Source organism: Sceloporus occidentalis, unplaced genomic scaffold (genome assembly GCF_023333645.1).
Source record: "Sceloporus occidentalis isolate IW3139 unplaced genomic scaffold, rSceOcc1.0.p SCAF_44, whole genome shotgun sequence".
Taxonomy (NCBI): domain Eukaryota; kingdom Metazoa; phylum Chordata; class Lepidosauria; order Squamata; family Phrynosomatidae; genus Sceloporus; species Sceloporus occidentalis.
The window spans coordinates 6,534,637-6,552,059 of record NW_028317024.1 but is presented as its reverse complement, the minus strand read 5'-3'; the positions used below and the strand labels follow the sequence as shown (position 1 = coordinate 6,552,059).

Genomic DNA, 17,423 nt, shown 5'->3' with positions numbered 1-17,423 from the left:
AAATTGTATGAAGACATCTCCCACAATTCTAGGCTGCACTTAAAGCAATCAACAACATGTAAGTATATTTGTATTTACAGCAGGTTAATGAACATAATACTACAGGGGCATGTCTGAAATATTTAAAAACAGCATACAATTTCTGTAAGATTAATAACAAATTGGAGCAACAATACTTTTATGACGTTGGTATTTCCCCGATAGATTTGGAGGGTTATTTTGCTGTTTTGTTTTACCATTTCTGACTGGAAGTCCCTTTAAGCTCTTTATAGCCCTTAAAAGCCTCTCTGGTTCCCTTATGATGTCAATTTCTTTATTTCTATTTTTAAAAAATATTTGTTTTTAACTTTTAAAACTGGGAACTCTGATCCCTACTGCAGCCAATCACACAGCCGTTAGAAAACCCTGTGTTCCTGATCACAACACAATGATTGACCAGGGGTGGATAGACCTCCTGGCCTCGTCATTCATGTTATCGGAGTCTCTGGGACAGGAATTATGGCATACAAGCAGTATTGACGTGCGACTGCCATTACACTTCATCTGCCAGATGATGCCTCTCACTAGCAAGGAAGACTCCAGACGGTTAGACATCCTGATCTCTCATATACCAACAGGGAAATGCGTCTGCCAGTGCTAAATATTTAGGGCATACTATTTCATCCTATTCTTTTAGGATGTAATTGGGTTTTAAAAATAATAATTAAAACATGGTTAAAAACATCTGGTATTAGTTTACATAAGAGGAAGTGTCAGTTGCTTCTTATTAGATAGCATCCCAGCAACACTGGGAAGCTGTCTGAAGACAGGCAACACAGACCAGCTAAAACAGGCTATAAATGCACTCTACTCTGTCGGAGTAAAACATGTTTGTCTTGACACATGTTAACGAAGCAAGAGAAAACTGGAAACAAAAAATACATAGATGTGTATTTACGAACCAGGAATTTATAGGAGAGCTGAGCATTTCAACTCCCCAGACTCCAACTCCAGTGTTGGTCACACATACAGTACAACGTAATTAAATGTGATGATCCATTTAACCCCTTAAGGACCAGGCTGTGTTTTACCTTTTGTACCATTGGGACCGAGGCTGTTGTAACACTTTTGCGGTGTTCGTGTTTAGATGTAATTTTCTCTTCACTCATTTAGTGAACCCACACAAAGTATATGTTGTTTTTCTTTCAGGACAAGAAGGGCTTTCTTCAGATACCATTGTTTTAATCATATTATCTAATTTCCCATAAAAAAAATAATAAAATATGATGAAAAATGTAAAAAAACCCCCACTTTTTCTGACTTTTACCCCAAAAATCTTTTACTCATCCAAAAAAGCTAATGAAAAAACCTACTAAATATATTCTACTATTTGTCCTGAGTTTAGAAATACCCAATGTTTTTATGTTTTTTTGTTTTTTTCTGCACGTTATGGAGCATTAAGTACAGGTAGCGTTTTGCTATTTCAAAACCATTTTTTCCAAATCTGGTAATTCTTCCCCCCATGTGCCATTTCGGGTATCTTTGAAGCCGGCCAATGCAATTTACTCCATCAAGTCATATATTTTTGAAAACTAGACACCCCAGGGTATTTCAAATGCTAGTATTTTAACCCTTTCCATGCATGAGATTCTACCACCAGCCTTTGCCACACTTTGTGTTAGTATTTTTTTGGTATTTATTTTTTTTTCACACAAATTGTACTTTGGGTATACATTTATAGCTCCAGGTATACGTCACTATCAAACAACACCCTAATATGTGTTCAACAACATCTCTCGAGTACAGTGATACCACCCATGCATGGGTTTGACTGCTGTTTGGGGTTAAAAGGCCACATTTGGGAAGTGCGCTTTTTTTCCCCTATTTTGGTCAGTCTGTGCCTATGCCCTATCTTTGAGCCTGGCCACTACAATTTACCTCATAAAACCATATATTTTTGAAAACTAGACACCCCAAGGTACTTAAAATGGTAGTATTTAACCCTTTCAGGAACATCTCCCGAGTTCAGTCATACCCCACATGTATGGGTTTGTCTGGTGTTTGAGGTTAAAATGCCACATTTTGGAAGTGCGCTTTTTTTCCCCCCCCCCATTTCGGTCAGTCTGTGCCTATGCCCTATCTTTGAACCCGGCCACTCCAATTTACCCCATCAAACCATTCATTTTTTTAAATTAGACACCCCTTGGGTATTTGAAATGCTTTTATTTAAATTTTTCCACGTCAGGATTTTTGGGAAGATAATTTTAGCACTGGCTCATAATAATAAACTTTTTTTTTTTATTTTACTCTTTTTGGACTTTTTTTTTTTACATTTTGCTGGAACTGGATAGTTCCTCTAAAGCATAATAATTTTTAAATGTTACCATGTTTTTTTTAAGCTTTTTCTTTTTTTCCTTTTTTTTTTTAAATATTTTACTAATCACATAGTGATTAGAAAGCTGGGCTCCATTGACTTGTATGGTTGAATGCAGTACCTGTATTCAACCTGCAAGTGGAGCCAGAGTTCTCTAGAGGGTCTGGAGACTGTCTAGCGAACTTTTTCAACTTTATTTTTTTTTTTCCCGGGCCGCCGCCATCTTGCGGATGGTGAAGACTGCGTGCAGCTGCGGCTGTGACCGCTCTCCGGAGCGGTCACAGTCCATCAAGAGGTAAGTGTTTGGTGTCGCTGGATGCCTCCTGATCGAGGCATTCCAGCGACACCATTGAAGTTTAGGAGGTGATCGTTGATGTATGGCGGCTGTTGACGCCCCGGGGAGGGGCCGGACATGGCCCATCATGCCGATCTCGGTGTTGCTGAATGCCTCGACATCGAGGCATTACAGCAACACCGTTTAAGCTTAGAAAGTGATCGTTGATCACTTTCTAAGCTTGTTTAAGTCTGATGACGTGTCAGGCACGTCATAGGTCGTTAAGTGACCGATTTGCATGACGTGCCTGACCCGGCAATGGACGTTAAGGGGTTAAAGTCAACTCTCTCTAAAAAAAAATAAAAAAACAACAAACACCAGCAGCACCACAACTCTTCCTCCACTTTATTTTCATTTACTAAAATAACACAGATGCTATTATTTTTAAGTGGTCTGCAATACATAGATATAACATGTTCATTTAAAGCGACAGTTTACCATCTCTGATGACGACAGGAGTGACTCTTTAAATATACTTATTCTTTACTACAAAGGTGTACAATTTTGCTTACCTGATTGTAACAAAGTTGCAGCATTTTCCAAAAGTGAAACACAGAACTGAGCCAGGCTGAGCTGCTGAAACTGTGACGCTAAAGGATCCTCACGTTCAATTTGTTGAAGGTCCTGGTGTCCAATATCCAATGGGGACCAGGGAGCTGTCCTGGTGATTGCATGGGCCTGAATACTGTTTCCACTGTATTATTACAAAAAAAATCCAGTAAAAGTTAACCAGTACACTTATTTTCAAAATTTGTAGATTATTAAAATAAATCATATAATAAAATATATATAATGATAAAAGGGTGAGGTCAGTGTGAACATTCCACCAGTTACCAAGGAATTGCTCCAAACATATTTATTCTTTATACATATACTCCACTTTTGCTTATTTTTGGCTCAAGGCCAGATCATCAAAAGCATTGAGTACCACGGGACTTGACAAATCCCAGGATCCATGGCTCCTAACTCTTTCTGCCATGTTATATTGATGAATACAAGTGTACCTTTTTTAGGCTCCTGAACAATATAAAGCTGGCGCCTACACAAATTTGTCCAACCCTGCATTCCCATAAAACATTGATATGTAGGTCAAAATGTAAAAGTACTTTTTTACTTTATATTATAACCTATTGTGTTAGACAAAGCATATTGTTATGTAATTTATACGGATGTGCAAATTTACTGCTAATACTCAAAGCATGAAACTATGTATTAGTTTGTACATTACTTGAGTTGAAATTGTACACATACCAGAGGTCTGTAAAAACCTTAAAGGTTAAGGGAAAGACCCTCTCGGAAACGTGTTTATTTATTTAAATGACGCTTCCATCTTGCGAGTGACAAAATTCCTCTTAGTGGCGCTTCTGACTATTCTCCAGAGCGGTCACAGTGCGTCCTGGGGTGAGTGTTTGGTGTCGCTGAGTTCCTCGCTATCGAGGCTTTTCAGCGCCACTATTGCTCTTTTAACTCTTTTAAAACAGGGATCCGCCGTCATAACGTGTATGGCGGACGTTGCCCCCCTGGGAAGGGGCATTACAGCAACACCGTGAAGTGTTTAACTGCATAGGTTAAAGAGAAAAATTACCCGATTTCAAACCGACATGTTTCATATATTGTTTATTTATTCAGATTTGTAGGCTCTTTATAGATCTGCAATTCTATATGACTACTTAAATAGATTGTTCCTTAAAATACGGTATTCTTCAACCAATTTATGTGTTGGGATTGCATAGTCAATGGCATTTCCTGACAAATGAAAAATTCACAAGCAAAGTAATGACATGATGCCATTGTTTGGAACAACAGGGGTTTTATGGCAATCACATTACCTAGAAGACGTGGCATCTCCATCTTGCCCATCTCCTCTAAGGCGCTGACTTGCACGCCCAAGCACAGACGGGCGGATTTGCTCATTTGCAGGAGAGGGATTCTGAGAATTTCGACGAGCATCTTGGCAATACAATACCGAAGAATTTTGAGAAAACACTTCTGCAAAATAGAGAAATAACATGCACACAATTAAAACATTTACAATAATAGAGATGAACAGCGATCTAAATGCGTTTGATTAAAATTCAACTTTCTTTTAAAGCTTATTACATGAATATTCTTACCTTGTTTTGTGCTTACAAATCCTGGGTCCCTATGAAAATTCAGTCTGTTTCTGAGCAATATGCACAACTGAAGTAAGCAAGAAATGGACTGGAATGCCAAATGCTGCTGGCTGTCTGTTTCGGATGCCAGGCCCAGTAAAGGCAGAAGACTCTAAATTATATTGTACATATATAATGTTAGTGCCAGACTGAAAAGAGAACCTTTATAAACTTGCTATGACGAACAGCTTTCATATATTTTCATGTTTAAACGTTAAATATAATTCATAAAAGAGTTCAAGTTTTAAATGTGATCCATTACAAACAATTAACAGTACTCTCTAGCATGATAAACTAATAATAGCAGATCAGTTATTTCATTCTTTCTTCTAAGTTTACGCAACACAAATGTTTATGATGCTTTTCAGCTTATATGGCAACAACCTATGAGTGTCTGCTTACAGATCAAATGACAGTTGAGTGTTCCCCGGCAAAATTACGAGTGAGACAAAAACGTGCACAATTAAAAAACTAAGTTTGTGAGAGGCTTGGCCATTCTACAGAATCATTAATGATCTTTCTAATGCTGCTTCTTGTTACAAATGGTTAAGCTCATCAGAAAATATAAAAGAGCCCCTTTAAAATTGTTCATCATCGACTATGAACTTCCCTATATGTAAATCGTCCTAACACTGTGGGAAAAGTCTATAGAACAGCAAAATGTATGACCACTGTCTGCTAACGAGGCTGAACTTGAGGTATCACGGTGTTGTTCCAACTGAAGTCTGATTTTCTCTTTATTTGAAACTTTTTTTTGAAGTTCACTTGTGATAAAGTAATTGGTTTAATGACAGCTGCAAATAATGAAAGGCTTGTTACTTATTCATCAAACAGCAGGTCTTTGAAAGTCATCTTATAACCCTTGTGTGAACTTATACATTTTTCATTACTCAATGGATGCAGGGCAATCTGCCCATTTAGAATCTGTTGCGCAGCTATGCTTCTCATCAACCTTGAAATAAGCCGTGTACTTTTAAGCCTATATGCATTTATAAAGATTTTCATAACGTGCTGCAGATGTGGAGTTTACCAAAGCTTTATCATGGTGTATGTGTGCTCTAACTTTGATATCATAAATATGAACGCATTTAAGCAAATAATGTGCATATTTTCTGTTAGTGATAATCTAATCACATCTGGCTATACTTTATAACAAGGGTAAGTGTTTTTGTAAATGTATAGAAAATATATGTAACCGCATGCAGCATACAGTGTAATACAGTATTCTCCAGGCAATGGAGCTTCAGAAATCCCATACAACATCTAGTTGATAGAAATAATTAAAATTATTTAACACATCTAAACCTATCAAACAAACCCCAAACCTCCCATCACACCTCTCAACAGTGTGAAGTGCAAGTAGGACAACACAAAGAAAATCATTCTCATTCTCTTGTCTACGGACAAATTTGTGGATGAAAAGTGCCTCGGAAAGTTTAACATTTACATAAAATCGAAATTATAAAAACATATATGTTTGAAGAACCCAAGGTCACAATGAATCTTAAGAGCTTCTGTTTTTAATCAACCTAAATAAATATGTTTCTAGCTGTCAGCTCACCTGGACTATCTTTGGTCTTTGTAGAAAGATTTCAGCAGGAAAGTCTTGCATTACAACATCCTGTAATAGTTGGCAACTTCTCCAGATCAGACCTTGATTACTACTTTGCAATGTGCTTTTAATGTGTTCATTATTTAAAAGAGAGAGATTGAGAGAGACACACACAAATGAGACTGTTTTAATGAAACACAGAAAATAGTATAACATAAGGATTTTTCACTCTACAGTCTTCCTAAGTGCTTAAGACATTCTATAAATAATGCCCCCCAAGATCGCCTAGGATAAAGGATGCTAGATCTGAAAACTACGGGTGGCAGATTTACAAAAAGACAGGGGAAAAAAACGGTCTACAACACAGCTACCCATTGGGAGCGTTGGGATAATGTATAAAATAACATCAGCCTGACTACATGAAAAATGTTCCAGTCATAATCCAACAATGTCCAATCACACGAAAAATGTGTGCTCTCAAACAGGTATTAATAGCCTACTTCAATGAAGGGATTCTAGGATTTCTGTCATTAACGTTTAACAAATTATCTTTTTATAAACATATTTATGAAACGTTGTTCTTTATAAACAGAGTACATGCTATTAAAATAATGGTTTCATTTTTTTTATTTTTTTTATAGTGAACAGTAAATGTCTTTTGTAGTCATCACTCATGGTAGTAAACACTTGTAGGTTATTTGCTTTACCAAGCCAAGCAATACCGTAAATACAAAAAAAAAAAAAAACGTAAACCCAGCAAAATTACCTTTTCTGACTTTCTTGGGAAAAAAAGGAGCCACAACATTTGATATTTAGGCGTCACAGAGCATTACGTGGGAAATTACAGTAGACCTCCAATTATAATCAGAGAGAGGGGTCCACAAAACAATACAAACACGTGGTTCTGTCTGATTATTTTTTTTTTATAGTATATATGAAAATTTCCTTCCATAGCACAAAACACATCCGTGCAACTATTGGTTAAGACCATATTGAATAAGGTTATATAACTCTTCCAAATGGTACAAACTTTTGCTGAAGGAACATTAAAAACAATACATTACATTGGGCGACATTGAATCTTCAACAAACACCAAGAAACATCTAGAAAATATAAAAGTGGCACTCGCACACACTGGATGCCATTTAGATTAACACTTTAGTCTAATTATTAATTTTCATTAATTGACTCTTTATGTCCTTTTTACACCCAGTTGGAAGTGGTTTTCACCTAAACCTATCCATAAATAATTGGCGAGGCAGTATCAAAAACTTAGCAAGTAGACCATATCGACCTAACCTATGTAAAAGGGAGTGTTTGTTTTTTAACTTGTAGGGCAATACAATATAATGGGAAGTCAGAGGCATGCAATTATTGATCAAGCATATATTTTAACAAGGTTACAAAATTATATATTGTAATATGGTCTTAACCAATAGTTGCATGGAAGTGTTTTGTGCCATGGATAGGAAATTTTCATATACACTATGAACAGAAAATAATCAGACAGAACCACGCATTTGTATTGTTTTGTATTGTTCTGTCCGATTATAATTGGAGGTCTGTGACACCTAAATATCAAATGTTGTGGCTCCTTTTTTCCCCAGAAAGTCAGAAAAGGTAATTTTGCTGGGTTTACCGAGTTTATATATTATATATATATCACACACACTGTACATCTCCAGATCTCCTTTGGTCACAACCATACTGTTTTAGGAATAGAAAACAACAATTCATCATTCCTCCATTTACATATTATGGCACTGGAAGGAATTTAAAATTCCCGGAAGATATTCTGCTGCCATTTGAGATTTAAACTAGGAATTAAACAGCTCTGCCCCTCACAATTGACTTACTGTTTTTATATAATACAGACTTAAATGTCACTTCCTAGCATGGCTAAACAAAAATAACATTTGGGAATAAAGGTTTATGAACAGCATTAAATCCCCAGTGGGTCATAACAAAGTCACATCATTCTTAGTATTTATTTGTGGTATCGCCTCTCTGATAACGACACATCTTTTTAATATTTGCTTTGCTAGAGGGACTTGACATGCATGTGTGTGCATATTATATATGGTGCAATATATATATATATATAATATAAATATAAAAAGAAATGAATCAATTGAACTCAGTTACTTTCAGTATGATTTGCCAAAAAACATAAAATATTCACAATGTATATTTAGTTTGCACTTAAGGGATTACCCTTTCCACTCACAAAGAGGAGTTATAGCAACAAGAAGAAAAAAAGGAGGATTTTGAAAGACCCATCTTAAAATTATATAACACAAAGTCTCCAATCACAAACTGGACCAATTGGACTCATTTATTACTTTCATTACGATTTGTAGGGTTTTCCCTAGCTACCAACGACTTTTTTAAATCACTGGCTCAAGGACTCAAACCAGGCTCTTATGAAAGGGAACACAGATACTTAGCACCGACTGTGCATCTTCTTAAAGCAGTTCCAACATTATTGGGTTAAGAAATGAAAGCTGATTGATGCCAGGCATGTGTAAGCATGAAGGCCTGCTAGGCAGGGATTGGAGCCTAAGTAAGAATGAGACAACTGAGAAATCTGTTTTTTTATCATTACATAATGTTTAATATAAAATAGCTTTTGCTTTTAGAATCCATGCTATAAAACAAATCTTTAATTGAAACTTTTGCATAATCAGTGCTATTTTTGTGTTTAAATATTTGCCTGTTCTATTATCTGCAGCTCTTACACAATGTTCAAAAAAACATGAAGATCAATTTCAAATGACAATAAACACATGTACAACAATACATTTAAATAAAGATACATGAACAAATGTACCTTTCATTTGATGAAAGAACATGTCTGTCTGTTGTAGTCAAGGTCAGCCAAGGAAACGTGGAGTACTTCAAGCAGGTGGCAGGAGAGTAATTTACTGTTTAGATGTAAGATAGTTACACTAAAATAATTACTAAAACGTACTCTTAAATCAAGTAAGGATTAAAGCTAAAAAGTAAAACACTAAATATCTTTGAATGCATAATTCCTTAGCAAAAATAGTAAGACAAACATTATAGTAATGCAATATCAATCATAAAAATTAGAAATGTATTGAATAATGTCCAATCCCATTTTCCCTGACCATTAATATACCTCTAGATAAAGTATTTTAGCGCTTACCACATGATTGCTCTGTGGATACACTTGAATGCTGGAGCACACAAGCATCCTGATGAAAATATCCATCAGTCAAATCTGCTTGATGTTGTATAGCTATAAAGCAAATACATGTGTTATTATTCATGAAGAAGGCTTTGGGAAGACAATAATCAAAAGAGGAAGCCTGAACTCTACCAGTTTTTTTAATTAATGAGTTTATAGCAAATCATGTCATTAAAAAATAATCCTATTTTTAACAACATGTAGATTATAGTCCTTATATATGCAGTCTCTTTCTTTGTTAAAAAATAATAATAATAATTAAAGGTAAAATAGTAATACCTGCAAAATTGTAGGTTGGCAAGGACTTCACTTCATGACTAGATGATAAGCGATTATTGGAAATATCAGTAGGAAGAAGGAAGAGTCCATCTAAAATACCATCCACTAAGGCCTGAAGGTTTGGTTCCACATTTGGCCGTAGCTGGGTGAGGAAATCTACAGCCCCTATTTCAATCAACCATTGAGCTGCTGAGGAATGCTATAAATAATAAAAATAAATAAAATATATATATATATACATATATATATATATACATACATACACACACGATGGGGAAATAAATATAATTTATTCAAACACAAGTGTGGAAAAAAATTCTACTGTACTAAGATAATGTTATTAAGCCTCATCAGCTGTTCAACATACGGGTGCTGTATCCATACGGGTTCATCATGACAAAAATGAGAAATAAAAGAAGTGTTTTAATATATTTTTTACCCATAAATACTATGACAGTACTTGCATCCCATGGGGATAAAGTCCTCATTTTCTAATAATCTTAGGTTACTTGAGCTAATTATATATATATATATTTATATTAGTTTGTAGAACAGCTGCACTTAATTGCATTAAGACTATTCAATATATTTCAGCTAAACGCACCACTTCACCATATGCACAACTCAAGCATCCACATTACAAAATCAGTTTCATTGTGAAAGACACAAGACTCTAGTCTATGGCATACATATTTTACAAATTCAGTAGACAAATTCAGTATTTTGATTAATTATATCAAAAGCATAAATGACCTGTAATTATCACCTCCTCACCTTAACCAACTTATTTAGCAGTATTAGAACTTCTTCCTTCATGGGAACTGCTGGGAAATTAAACCATTGTAGTAGATGGAGAAACAATGGCTTCTCTTGGACTAGATCCACAAATGACAGCAGATTATGGTCCAGTTTAGAGAGAATATTTTTAAGTGCTCTTTCTCTAATTTCAACCAAGTGATGAGCTGAAAAGAAAATTATGTAAAACAAATTAAATGGTACCCCAAATGTATGTATTTCCAGCTTTAATTTCCATATTGTAAACAAGTTGCAATAAAAAAAAAAAGTATTGGTTTTCTTCAAATATTTTAATCTGCTGAAGACAACTAAATCATATAAATTGAGCAAGTTTATAAAACAATTATTCAAAGAAGCTAATTTGGTTAAGCTGCAGTCTGTTCCAAAAGCATGGCAAGAAGCAGTATGTTTTGATAGACGTATTCATATTTTAGGTGTTAATTGACCAAAAATGTACCAAAAAGACATCACATTCTTTAGAACAGGTCTACGTGTCTGTGACAAACTATTCTTTTTTAGATATAAATAGATGAGGCATTGATGCTATTTTGATCTGCAAATTATTTTAATTCCAGACAAAAAGACATTTAGAGATGAAATCAGAAGAGCTATATGGGAGAATATCAAGATCAATAATGTTACCCAGTTTCTTCACTAATGCAGAAAGATCCATGATTGCTTGTTCCTTTTACCCTTTTGTCGGGGTTCAAGCTATGCAAGAAAGCACACACAATATTATTGCCATATATACACACAGACTGATTGACATATGGTATGACTGAATCCTACTATCGTGCAAAAGTGTTATTATATTATGCATTACCGGTAAACCAAAAGCTAAAGTTAGGATATTCGCTGTACATGTTAGCCCAAAAAAGCAAACAACTTTTGATTAGCAAAATGTTAAAGTATTCTATTTTTTTGGTGTTTACATTTAATATAGCAAAACTACAAAGTTAATCCTGTGAAGCAGGTCGGAGTAAATTATGAATTAAACATTAAAATATAAACCCTAGAGAGAGAGAAACTCAACAGGAAAGCCTTAATTAAGATGGTTTTCTATAATTTGTTTGATCATCTGATGAAACATGGGACATGATTCGGGTTTAGTCACTAAAAGGTGATGGTGTATTTCAACTCATTCGTGTCGCTGTGCATTATAAAGGTGAGCGTCTGCTGCGGGAAGAGCGTGGCTGGCCCTGTATAATGCATAGTGCAATTATGCATTACGCAGGGCTAGCTCTGCCCTTCTTGCTGTAGAAACCTAAAGGTGTGGGCCCTTCCTAATGAATAGTGAAGTGAGGTGGTTGGGAGCTACAACTCTCCATTTAGTGAATAATCACTTTGACTAACCATGGCAGAAGACGAAGTTCACTGGTGTTTTAGAACTTGTCAACTTTACTAAAGAAATCCCCACTGATCGTTCTGAAGGGTGTATAAAATACCCATTTTATATGAGAACACAATGGAAGTGGATGACGTTTGTCATCCTGACTCCAATCGTGCAGGCTGTGGCTTATGCAGGTTTCTTGTTCCCGTTCACGAGAAGGAACCGGAATACTAGTTGTCTCAAGTATACGAACTTATTGGTGTTAAAACTCATATTACAGGGCAGCCCATAGCCAGACCTCCAGTCATAGACAGATACAGCTCATGCTATTTAGTCTTTAGCAACTCAAAGTAGTAGGAATAATGTGAACACAAAGTCACATGCTTGTTGCTGAACGGCACATATTTGTACACCTAATGCTTACAATATTTGAGGAGAATACACTGCCGTTTAGAGATTCTTAAGTACTCACCATCCCGCGTCAAAGACCCAAATCCGATCGTTGACGGCCCGTTACCATGGCGTTACGTTCTAACTGCTACCTATTCCCCGCGACCAATAATAACTAAAAGAATTCCCCGCTCCGGGACAAAGACCAATCGGAGTTTTTCTTCCGGAAAGAGGCGGTACCGGCGCGATGCAGGAAAAGAACGACAGAAGGCCAGACAGATATCAAAACCCGTGCTGTGGAACGGAGCGTCGCTTATAAACACAGAACGCAAAGCCCTAAGGAATTAATGGGTTGTGGGTCATGTACTCCGATAGCTAATAATTAAAAAGCAAGATAATCGGAACAGTTAGCTGAACTGGAAGGTCCAAAATCTGACAAGCTTTGCTATGCATTTAATGTTATACCTCTACTTCTACAACAACCGAAAACGCGGTGCACTTGATTGGACCATTACTATAACTCGTACCCTGTAGCAGCTTGAAAAACGCGTATGCTTTTCCTGTTTGTAAGGCAGCTCTAGTGCCAATTGCGCATGCGCAGAAAAGCGGTCATTACGAGGTAGAGAGCCTGGCGCCTAAATACGTCGTTGTGCTGCTACACTAGAATACATACAGTGCAACAGAGAGAAAGGGTGAGCACTACAAGCGCACATTGTGTATGGGCTGTGCAAGTGACGTGGAATAACAACATATTGGTTGTAAAGGGAAGGTGATTAACCCTCCTTTGGGCCATGCCCTTTTCATACATAGACTAGTTTTTTTTGTCACCCCTTAACGTCCATTGATGGGCCAGGCACGTAACGCAAAAACAGTCAGGTGACGACCAAATGGTGTTGCTGTAATGCTTCGATGTTGAGGCATTCAGCAACACCGAGATCGGCATCAGGGGCCATGTCTGGCCCCTCCCTGGGCGTGAACATCCGTATGGCGGCGGATGCCCGTTTTAAAAGAGTTCAATGGTGTCGCTAAATGTCTCGTTATCGAGGAATTTCAGCAACACCGACCACTCACCCCAGGACGTGCTGTGACCGCTCCTGAGAAAACTCAGGACAAATAGTAGAATCTATCTAGAAGGTTTTTTTCCACATTTTTATCATATTTTATTTATTTTTTTTTATAGGAAATTAGATACGATCAAAAAATGGTATCTGAAGAAAGCCGTTCTTGCCCTGAAAAAAAACAATATATAACTAGTGTGGGTACACTAAATGAGTGAGGAGAAAATTATATCTAAACATGAGCACCGCAAAAGTGTTAAAACAGCCTCGGTCCCAAAGGGTACAAAAAGTAAAAAAAAAACAGCCTGGTCCTTAAGCAGGTTAAACCATGATTCCCCCGTGATTCCGTGATATTTGATGAACCCACACAAATCACACGTTGTTTTGTTCAGGAGAACCAGGACCTCCTCCTCACCTCTAACCCCTTCGTGACAATGGCTTATTTTACTTTTTGTACCCTTCGCGACAATGGCCGTTTTAACATTTCCGCGCTGCTCGTGTTTAGCTGTAATTTTCTTCTTTCCCGTCTACTAAACCCACACACATTAGATATTGTTTTTTTCAGGACAAGAAGGGCTTTCTTTAGATGACATTGTTTTGATTGTATCATATTATTTACTATTAAAAAAAGTATAAAATATGGTGAAAAATTTAGAAAAAAATGACTGTGTCTAACTTTTAGTTGAAAAATCTTTTACTCATCTATAAAAGGTAATAAAAAACCTGCTAAATAGATTCTACTATTTGTCCTGAGTTTAAAAATACCCAATGTTTTTTTGCTTTTTTCTGCACGTTATGGAGCAATAAGTACAGGTAGCATTTTGCTATTTCAAAGCCATTTTTTCCAAATCTGGTAATTCTTCCCCCCATGTGCCATTTCGGGTATCTTTGAACCCGGCCAATGCAATTTACCCCATCAAATCATATATTTTTGAAAACTAGACAGCCCAGGGTATTCCAAATGCTGGTATTTTAACCCTTTCCAAGCACTTATTCTACCATCAGCCTTTGTCAAACTTTATGGTAGTAATTTTTTTGCATTTGTTTTTTCACACACATTTTACTTTAGGTATGAATAAACAGGTTCTGGTATATGTCACTATCAAAAAACAATATGTGTTTAGCAACATCTCCTGAGTACAGCGATACCTCACATGAATGATTTTGCCTGGCTGTTTGGGGGCAAAAGGGCCACGTTTTGGGCATGCACATTTTTCAATGTTGAACTTTGGCATTTGGGGATCCACTGCCCATGCCCTATTTGGTACATCTTTGAGCCGGGCCATTTCAGTGTGCCCAATAAAGCCATATATTTTTGAAAACTAGACACCCCAGGGTGTTTTAAATGCTAGTATTTTAACTCTTTCCATGCACCATATCTACCACCAGTCTTTGTCAAACTTTGTGGTAGTCATTTTTTTGCATTTGTTTTGTCACACACATTTTACTTCAGGTATGAATTAAAAATTTCTCGTATATGTCACTATCACAAAACACCCCAATATTTGTTCAGCAACATCTCCTGAGCGCAGTCATACCCCACATGAATGATTTTGCCTGGCTGTTCGGGGGCAAAAGGGCCACATTTGGGGCATGCACATTTTTCAATGTTGAACTTTGGCATTTGGGGATCCACTGCCCATCCCCTATTTGGTACATCTTTGAGCCGGGCCATTTCAGTGTGCCCAACAAAACCATATATTTTTGAAAACTAGACACCATAGGGTATTTTAAATGCTGGTATTTTAACTCTTTGCATGCACACATTTTACCACCAGCATTTTTTCAAAGTTTGCAGTAGTATTTTTGTGTGTGTATTTTTCCCACACACACCTACTTTATGTATGAATTTACAGCTCCTGGTATATGCCGCTGTCACACGACACCCCAGTATGTGTTCAGCAACATCTCCTGAGTACAGTGATACCCCACATGCATGGGTTTGTCATTTTTTGGGGGAACTAAAAGGCCACATTTGGTACGTGTGCATTTTTCTAATTGAAAATTAGATGTGTGGCCATCCTTCCCCCCGTGTTAATTGGGACCTTGTTGAACCTGGCCAATTCAATTTACCCCATCAAATCATACATTTTTTAAAAGTAGACACCCCATGGGCATTTAATATGCCAGTATTTTAACTCTTTCCATGCGAGAATTGTTTTAAGCTAATATGCTAATTTTAGGACTTGCTCAAAAAAATATATTTTTTATATATATATATATTTTGTTTGCCTTTTTTTTATTTATTTATTTTTTGTAACATTTTTTTTCATCTTGAAGGTTCCCCTGATAGTGACATCAGTGGGAAATTATTTTTACATTTTACTGGTTTTTTACTATTTTTTTTCTAATTATTATTAATTTTATTTTATTTTTAATTTATTTTTTCTAATCACACTGTGATTAGAAAGCTGAGCTCCATTGACTTGCATGGTTAAATGCAGTACCTATATTCAACCTGCAAGTGGAGCCAGAGTTCTCTAGAGAGTCTGGAGACCGTCTAGCGAACTTTTTAGTCTTTGTTGGGTTTTTTTCCTGGGCTTGCTGATGGCGAAGATCACCGGCAGCTCTCCGGAGCGGTCACAGTCCATCCGCAGGTAAGTGTTTGGTGTCGCTGGATGCCTCCTGATCGAGGCATTCCAGCGACACCATTTAAGTTTAGGAGGCGATCGTTGACAAAGTATGGCGGATGTTGACGCCCCGGGGAGGGGCCAGAGATGGCCCCTTTGTGCCGATAATGGTGTTGCTGAATGCCTCGAGGTCGAGGCGTTACAGCAACGCCGTTTCGGTGCAGAAAGCGAAAATAGATTGCTTTCTGCACCCGTTTAAAGACGTGCCGGTCCTGGCACGTCATTTGTCGTTATCGACTTGAATTTCCGTGACGTGCCCGGACCGGCAATTGTCATCAAGGGGTTAAGGGCAGCTGTTGTTTGTTGTTGTTTTTTTGTACCCTGTGAAAAATGGCTGTTTTAACATTTTTACAGTATTGCTGTTTAGCTGTAATATTCTCCCTTATTTAGTATACCCACACAAATTATATGTTGTTCTTCAATGTTGTTTCCTAGATTCCATTATCTAATTTATTAGGATAAAATATGGTGAAATTTAAAAAATCTTTTACTTGTCTACAAAAGCTGACGCAAACACCTTTTAGTTTCTAATATTTGTCCTGAATTTAGAAATACCCAGTGTTTTTATGCAGGGTTGGCCTTAGGTGTCCAAACACCTGCGGACTACTACTCTGGTGCCCCCACCCCACAAAAAAGAAAGGGAAAAAAATCTTGTAACAAATCTTTTAACAAACTAGTTATAATTAGAGATCATTTATGTGCAAACACATATCTAATGGTAACGCAGAATTTTCTCTACCTTTTTAAATGTCAGGCACATGTTGGGAAGGATGCTGGATGGTAGGATAGCTGGAACAGAAAACAAGACAGAAAAAACAAATCTCCAATTTCTTCGATTATACGACGACTCTGATTATAAGACGACCCCCCCAAAATCTGAATATTAATTTATGGAAAAAAAGAAAAAGATGACCCTATAGGAAAAAAGTTTTACCAGTAAATGTTAATTCATGTAAACTATGTGAACAATTTTTTTTTTAATAAAAGCTATGATTGAGAAAAATATTTTTTTTCTTTCCTTTTTTTTTTTCTTTCAACCTTCCCTCCAGTTATGCACCTCTGCCCCAGAAATGCCACTGTGCCCCATGATATGCCTTTTTAACTCTCTAAATGCCACTGTGCCCCATGATATGCCTTTTGACCCCCCTATGTGCCACTCTGCCTCCAGAATTGCCTTGTACTCCTATATGCCACTCTGGCATTTAGGGGGTTAAAAGGCATATTATGGGGCAGAGTGGCATATAGGGAGGTATAAGGCATTTCAGGAGGCAGAGTGGCGTATAGAGGGTTAAAAGGCATTTCTGGAGGCAGAGTGGCATTAAGGGGGTTAAAAGGCA

At 36.9% G+C, this 17,423-nt stretch overlaps 1 protein-coding gene across 1 annotated transcript in view; it reads right to left on the bottom strand.

Moving 5' to 3' along the window:
* The window catches only part of LOC149289628 (rotatin-like), a 68,063-nt gene extending 57,798 nt beyond the window's left edge, over positions 1–10,265 (bottom strand). Inside the window, exons 1-7 of the mRNA XM_089490429.1 lie at positions 10,251–10,265; positions 9,884–10,082; positions 9,224–9,317; positions 6,402–6,516; positions 4,802–4,952; positions 4,517–4,676; positions 3,200–3,381 (exon numbers count right to left, since the gene is read on the bottom strand). Coding sequence (XP_089346555.1) covers positions 3,200–3,381; positions 4,517–4,676; positions 4,802–4,952; positions 6,402–6,516; positions 9,224–9,317; positions 9,884–10,082; positions 10,251–10,265 — 916 coding nt within the window. The remainder of the gene's footprint in view (positions 1–3,199; positions 3,382–4,516; positions 4,677–4,801; positions 4,953–6,401; positions 6,517–9,223; positions 9,318–9,883; positions 10,083–10,250) is intronic.
* Between the last annotated feature and the right edge of the window lie 7,158 nt (positions 10,266–17,423).